The sequence below is a fragment of the Xenopus laevis genome, chromosome 9_10S, assembly GCF_017654675.1.
Source record: "Xenopus laevis strain J_2021 chromosome 9_10S, Xenopus_laevis_v10.1, whole genome shotgun sequence".
Taxonomy (NCBI): domain Eukaryota; kingdom Metazoa; phylum Chordata; class Amphibia; order Anura; family Pipidae; genus Xenopus; species Xenopus laevis.
Window position 1 is genome coordinate 12,581,407 of NC_054388.1, and position 8,224 is coordinate 12,589,630.

Sequence of the window (8,224 nt, forward strand, 5' to 3'; positions counted from 1 at the left end):
CCCTTGAACCAAATTCAAAAGTGCAAGACCATCATCATGGACCACTGTGCAACAGATAAAGGCTGCTTTCCAAATGTCACCACTCCTGATCAGCCAGGGGATTTTCAGGATTTCAGCCATGTTTTATGATAAAGCATCCAATCACTTTATAACAAAGCAAACAAAAAACAAATACTTGAAACAAGGCCAGTATAAATCACTATTCGGAAGTGCAAAGGATATTATTATATACATGCCTTTAGCATGTGACGTGACATTTCTTCAGTTAATCTTGACAAAACTGACCCAATGCTGCCCCAGCCCAGCAGTACTTTACGCAATTGACTCTGAGGGAATGATATGAGGAGTGGTACATTTCCTCTGGTTATGCTAGGCTGAGATTGGCTAGATTCTTCCATAAATTGGAGCACAAAAATTTGTACTACAGCCTACTGAAGAATCGAACCCCCAGCAGCCCAGCATGACATTGCTTGGTCTTCCACTTAGTCAACTTAAAGGATCCTGCCATTGGAAAACATGTTTTTTTTCAAAACACATCAGTTAATAATGCTACCCCAGCAGAATTCTGCACTGAAATCCATTTCTCAAAAGAGCAAACAGATTTTATTATATTCAATTATGAAATCTGACATGGGGCTAGACATTTTATCAATTCCCCAGCTGCCCCTGGTCATGTGACTTGTGCCTGCACTTTAGGAGAGAAATGCTTTCTGACAGGCTGCTGTTTTTCCTTCTCAATGTAACTGAATGTGTCTCCGTGGGACATGGATTTTACTATTGAGTGCTGTTCTCAGATCTACCAGGCAGCTGTTATCTTGTGTTAGGGAGCTGCTATCTGGTTACCTTCCCATTGTTCTTTTGTTTGGCTGCTGGGGGGGAAAAGGGAGGGGGTGATATCACTCCAACTTGCAGTACAGCAGTAAAGAGTGATTGAAGTTTATCAGAGCACAAGTCACATGACTTGGGGGCAGCTGGGAAATTGACAATATGTCTAGCCCCATGTCAGATTTCAAAATTGAATATAAAAAAATCTGTATGCTCTTTTGAGAATTGGATTTCAGTGCAGAATTCTGCTGGAGCAGCACTATTAACTGATTCATTTTGAAAAAAAAAAAATTTCCCATGACAGTATCCCTTTAAGTCTGGTTTGCGTATTGGGAGAGGTAAGCACCACTCAGGTAGGAATGCAAAGACACAGCTGCCTGGCATCACCTATTCTGCTTCAGTGGGAAGCACAATAGGCTGAAAAAAAAGTGATGTTATATGTTATTGTCCTTAAAACCTTGTATGGGTGGAGGAAGAAGAGATCCAGTACATTTTTTTGCTCACCATGTTATGAGAATTTTTGAATAGATTATTCTACTATGTTTTCTGTTATCATTTTCAATTTCTGTGTTTTCAGTCTTGGGGTTAGGAAAGTAGTGCACTTACAGTATGTATACGGAAATTAGACAAATATATTTTGACAGCAGAAATGAACCAGTTGGTCCATTTAGTCTGCCAATTAAATTCTTAATTAGGTTCCTGTTTAAGCCCTTTAGATATATGCCATGTGTTTTGAATTCCTTTACTCTATTAGAGCCCACCACAACTACTGTAAACAGTTATTTTGTTTTGGTTAGTGTCACCTTCAGATTATTCCTGGTAGCAAAATTATTTTTAGAACATTTCCAAACAAATTGTTTTTGAATTTAGCATTAGACACTGGAATTACTGCCTATAAACTTCACTTATTTTTAACACTTCTAACATAGTCCACCCTCAATGTGCCCACTGAAGGTGCTGATCTAGTTTAACAGTTATAAGGGTTGAGACACCAGGGCAGATTCAGGGAGATTTAGTCGCCTGTCGACTTTTCCGAAGTCGCCCGAAGTTTCCACTTCGGGCGACTTTGGAAAATGAAGAGCTACATGTGCTTTAGCGCAGGCGACTTTTCATTATAGCGGATGGGAAGACACGCGAAGGCAGTTCGGGGAGATTGTCGTCCAGACGAAGAGGTGATTAATCTCCCCGAATCTGCCTGTGTGTCACAACCCTAAAACTAGACAATAGAATGTTGCAAATCTGCACTTACCCCATGGCATGCAGGAGGTTGGAATAATCATGTACTGTATCTTAAAAAAAAGTCACAAAATAGGGCAAAATGAAAAATTGCAGAAAAGACAAATAAATAAATCTATCACTAAAGGAGGTTTGGCTGCTATTGGTATATTCTCAACACAGGAATGAGGGACGTCCTCTTTGGCCCTTTTGATACTTATTATCTGATGCGCGATTTGCCGCCAGCGAATAAATTCGTGAAACGCCGGCGTCAAAAAAATAAATTCGCGAAATTTGCTAATTTTCCGGAGAATCGAAATGCTGCAAATTCGCCCATCACTACCAAGAACCCATGAGGATGGTAGTTATTTTTTTTTTCAACAGGAGCAATTTTCAACCGTATAGCCACCTTAAGTTAACTTCTTCCCAACTTGTTGACTCACAAGGGGGTACTGGATAAAGGGTTGCTGCTTGCAATTTCTTCCTAAGTGATTCTTCTTCAGGCAGAAAAAGTCTACAAGCCTGAAGAAGAAGCACTTAGGAAGAAATTGCAAGCAGCAACCCTTTATCCAGTACCCCCTTGTGAGTCTGCAAGTTCTGACATTTGTATCACCAAAGTTACAAAAGTTGTTGTGAGTTAAAAAAAATCCAGAAATGCTATGGATCTAGAATCCCACCCATAAAGCAAAACAAGACTGCTGAAGTCATATGAATATGAAGTACTACACTGTTCATGCAAGTACAAAAAGTCTATACTTTAGACCAGTGCTAGCAAACATTTTACAACTTACAAGCCGTTTATGTGCTGTTTTATATGTTTTGGAGCAATATCATTCATGCCATGCAAAGAGGTCTATCTATGGAGATCTTAATCATGCCTGGTTCCATGAAAATCTATTGACATATGGTCAGTAGACCTCCAGAATGGTATGACTAGACTATAACTCGTTTTAGTAAACTAAAGTCGTTTTTTACTGAACTATTTTCTTGAATATTACAAATTTGGGCTCTATTATGAATGGCAGTGCACCTTGGTCTCTCTCCAGAATCTGCATGGGGATCCCCTAGATAGTGTAGCATCCAGAACATGGAGTACAGGTGGGGTGAAACGCAATGCCCGAGACCTTTGTATTAATAATCTGTTTATGGAACATGTGTGAGATGTAAGAGGCACAACTTGTGCCCTTTAGCACTTCTTCCCCTGCACATCACAAACAAGCCCAAATATCATGGAACTTTTTTCCATTCTGATAACATTTTCCCTTTAATTGCACTCATCCTGATTTTTGTACGTCTATATCATGCTTATCTACCGGATAAGCTGATTGTACTCTGGGTGTTTATGGGACCTTTACGAAGGCCTGCCCAAGAGATATCTGGTCCACAATCAGGCAGATATCTATCTGGAATGTATGAAAACCCTGATGTGGTCCTCTCTCAACAAATCTCAATAGACCTGCATTATGATCCAGTTTGTTGGCCCCATGGCAGATGATTGGATCAGCCTGATTTAACACTGCACATGGGTGGTGAGATCTACTTGCTTGTCAACCTCACCAAATGAGCACATGTTCTTATCTATGGCCATCTTAACTTTCTACCACCGATATTTTAAATTTAAAATAGGCTTCTAGTTTAATTTGAACCATTATACAAGCAAAATATTACAATGTAAAATATGAAGACAGGATTCCTGCTTGAAATATGGGCAAAACATTATTTCTCTGGCTGTTGTTCCTCCTTCTTAATGTTGACAGTCTAATTATCCACGTTCACAAAGGAACAACAATGGAACTATAGAAATGTTTTTCCTGATACAAAGATGAGTGCTTTCTATTCTATTCTATGTTCCCTGTATTCTTGGTAAGGTTGTTCGTGCTACAAGGGGGTAATTTGCAACAATAACAGACAAAACAATGTAAATAGAAAATATTACAACACTGTTTACACAACATCAATTATTTTTTCCTGCTCTTTACAGTAAAAACCCACAATCATTTGATGGTGGAATATTGGTTTTCTATTGATCTATAGTAAACAGGGAATCTGAATCAGGAGTAACATTCTATACGAATAAGATTAATTTCCCCATCGGAACATAGTTGACTGGGGATGCTGGGATCAGTGGTTGACACTAGTTAGGCAGCTGTACAATACTATGGGGAAGAGAGAAATTGTAATAAAGTGAAATTGCATTACTCACAGCCTGTCTGAAAATTGCCTACCTATTTATAACATGGATATAAACAAAAATGGTACTGGAAGCCGATTCCTAACACTACCAAAGTATAATAAATTGAATAAAGTAACAAAAATCCTAAAACGGAGGATATACTCACAGTTCACCCCAGTTCAAAGGTGGAATTTTTACACCAAAGAATAAATCAAAAAGTAGTAAAATTTACAAATATATTTATTAGGACGACTAACGCGTTTTGTGCCTGTTGGGGCATAGGCACATCATTATCACATGGAACCTTTTAAAATAGGTATCTGTGCACTTTGCACAAGCCCATGCTGGGAGACTGTTCCGTTGATGCACAAAGTTCCAATAAACTAGTTACATTATGCATCTTCCTTGAAAAGGCGCTTTAGAGAAAGCATAAAAGACACAAGCAGTAAAAGGGAGGTGCAGCAATGCAGTTTGAAGGATGTTATTAAGTGCTCTAATAGGGCTCTAGTCCATTTGTGCTCATTTTCGTAGTGTGAATCACTGAGCGTTCTGCTTTGAACTCTGCTGGGCTCAGAATTTCCTGCTCTCGTCTTATTCTGTACAGTAATTGCTACTTCAAAAGAAGTGCGGAGACCTGTCGGATCATGTACAATCCCAAGCAATTGCTCGGATGTAGCAGGCTGCTAGACCATTCCACCTGAGAATATATCCTGCACGGCACTCCAAACAAACTGCTTTAGCCAAATATGACTACTGCATTGCTAATTAGCAAGGCTTCAAAGAAAACAGACACACATGAGCTTACAATCTAATGCAGAGACATGTGATGGAGGAGACTAATTAAGCAAGTAAGTCTGGGGAAAGGCTACTTCTGAATAATAAAATGTCACCACACTTGCACACCCTGGTTTTCCATGAAACGAATGCCCGGTGCTCGGTGAAGAAGACTTCGGTAACCTACAAATTCGTAAGTACAAAGAATTTCACTGGCCCCAAATCCAAGCAGGGACAAGTCCTTGCTACATTTATTTGCTACACTTATTTGCAAAGTTGCAACATTTCGGGGTAAAACCCCTTTGCTTGACAAACGTTGCACCTTCGCAAATAAACGTAACAAGGGCTTGCCCCTGCTTGGATTTGACTTGGGTGCCAGTGAAATTCTTTGTACTTATGAAAGGTTACTTCTGCCAACATGAAATGCTCAATTCTTTGTGGCCAGGTGAACCAATGTCAGACTGAATATACAAAAGTTGACTGAAACCTGAAACAAATTGTTCAGGAATATCCAGGCATAAAAGTACTCACCTAGATTAACAAAACTCATAACCATGTCAGCGTCATTGAGGAAGTTGCTGTCCTGTTGGCTGGCCAGTGGTGGCCCCTGGGTGGTAAAGATGGGCTTGTATGGATAAGAGAAGCCTTCGGCTTCCTCTTCTTCTACTGTCATAGCATTATACAAATCCAGCATAAACATAGGGGCAGAATTGTGCTTTCCATACAAATGGGGTCTGGGTCTGTGTGGCAGCCCCAAGATGGACAAAATCTCTCTTTGCATCTCCCTGCGCTCCTGGCTTCGCAACCGCCTCTGGATAAAGCTAGAGTGCACCTCATTGTCCAAGGTGAAGTCAGCCAGGATGATCCTCCACAAGAAGTATGTCCAAAGGAGAACAGAACCTGTTTTGTTCTTTTTCAGAACATTCATTTCCCCTGGATTTGTACGGCAACACCTACAGCACCTGCCCTTCTTTCCAAAGGGGAGACCATTAATAAATGAGCATTAAATCAAACCAGTGCATCCAACTCTCAGCTGAAGTTCTCCCTAACTTAAGAGAGCTGGAGGCTTCCTCTGCATCAGCTGAACCCAGTCATTGCAAGAGATTGTAGAATGCGACAGTACAAAGGAAGGCAGATCTATAGATTAATCCTTGTGTTTTCTTCCCTCTAGGGTCTGATCTGTCCTCTCTGTCTCACTAGCAAAGTCTAAAACTTGTGAAGGCAGACGGAGCCAGCAGGAGACTGAATGTGGTGGGAGGAGCAGCCAGTAAGAAGGAGGGCATAAACAGAGAGAAAGAAATAACTGGACTGCACCGTGAATCCCATCAGGTTGCTTTTAGGATGTTTGCAAGACTACAGACAAGGGTGGGCCACTGTCTATTTGGTAATTGAAAGTAAACAGATTAAGGTCTGTCTGTGTCTCATTATCATTTCAACTGGAGGGCACAGGCATCTATGGCTAGTTTCCTTTTCTCTGATAGGAACAGCCCTTTTAGACATTCTATAGACAAGAGGGATGCTAATAATGCACACAGTGCTGTACTGACAGTTGAGCAGTCAAACCTGGCTGTCAATTAATGCTTGCACGGTGAACTTGCAGTCTTAATACGAGGAATACATTCTATATAAAACAAGTGGGGTTCCTTGATATACAGCATTTTGTGACATTAAGGGGCCGATGCATCAAGGGTCGAATATCGAGGGTTAATTAACTAATTAATTTAATCGAACGATCGAAGGAATAATCCTTTGAATCGAACGTTTCAAAGGATTTTAATCCAACGATCGAAGGATTATCCTTCGACCAAAAAAAGTTAGGCAAGCCTATGGGGACCTTCCCCATAGGCTAACATTGGGTTTCGGGAGTTTTTAGGTGTGAACTAGGGGGTCAAAGTTTTTTCTTAGAGAGACAGTACTTCGACTATCGAATGGTCGAATAGTCGAATGATTTTTAGTTCGAATCGAAGGTCGAAGTAGCCCATTCGATGGTCGAAGTAGCCCAAAAAACACTTCGAAATTCGAAGTTTTTTTACTTCGAATCCTTCACTTGAGCTTGGTGAATTGGCCCCTAAGGGTAAGGTCACACTGGGCGATTTGGGGAGATTTAGTCGCCTGACGACTAATCACCTCGTCTTTGCGGCGACCAATCTCCCCAAATGCCTTACCTCTGTCTTGCGCCGGCAAAAATTAAAATTAAAATGCCTTGCAAGGAAACTTTCGGGCAACTTCGAAATACGAAGTAACGTGTGTGCCATGCCGCAGGCGACTTTTCATTTTAGCCGGCGCAAGACAGAGGTAAGGCATTTGGTGAGATTGGTCGCCACAAAGATGAGGCAATTAGTTGCCAGGCGACCAAATCTCCCCAAAATGCCCATGGTGGCCTTACCCTTAGGGCAAATTGCAATTGGAACGTAAGCCTTGAGGCATAAATGATATGCTTCCTTATCTTAATAGAATTCAAAAAATATCAGGTTGATCTTGCATTATCCTTCCCTAGATTTTGGGCCAGTTAAGCATGTGCTATTAATTCACATATTAGGGAATTAGTGTTACACATTTATGAGTATTTATACTGCTTCAAATTTTCTAGGGGAGGAGGTAGGTAAGCTACAATGACACCCAGACTCGTGCAACCACTTCTAAAAGCAGCCCACAGGCCACAGCCCATAATTATCACCTCAAAATGTGCCTCACCATGTTGACTTGGGGAGTTGTTAAAAATTCTTGTTAATATCCTTGCACAATAATATTTAATACTATACATAGTAACATAGTAAGTTAGGTTGAAAAAAGACACACGTCTATCAAGTTCAAACTTTTAACTTTTTTTAACCTATCTAACTGCTAGTTGATCCAGAGGAAGGCAAAAAAAAACCCCATCTGAAGTCTCTCCAATTTGCCAAAATTCCTTTCTAACTCCATAATGGCAATTGGATTGGACTAGTCCCTGGACTATGCATTTAGTCATTCTTGGGATCTAGAAATGTAGGTAGGATATTAGGGACATGTGGGCAGTAGTACAAACCAATATATTGGAGATGAGAGGTAGTGATGGGCGAATAAATTCACCAGGCACGAATATGCAGTGAATTCCCGTGTTTCGCCACTGGCGAATAAATTCACAAATCTCTCGTGAAAATTTACCAGGGAAAATTCGCATGCTCCAATTTCCGATTTTCACAATTTTTTTGTGAAAATGTTCGAATTGCATCGATTTTGCGTGAAGACGTCAGAATT

At 40.5% G+C, this 8,224-nt stretch overlaps 1 protein-coding gene across 1 annotated transcript in view; it reads right to left on the minus strand.

Moving 5' to 3' along the window:
- The window catches only part of bmp7.1.S (bone morphogenetic protein 7, gene 1 S homeolog), a 60,180-nt gene extending 53,976 nt beyond the window's left edge, over positions 1-6,204 (minus strand). Inside the window, exon 1 of the mRNA XM_018238203.2 lies at positions 5,519-6,204. Coding sequence (XP_018093692.1) covers positions 5,519-5,915 — 397 coding nt within the window. The 5' untranslated portion in view covers positions 5,916-6,204. The remainder of the gene's footprint in view (positions 1-5,518) is intronic.
- Positions 6,205-8,224: the final 2,020 nt, after the last annotated feature.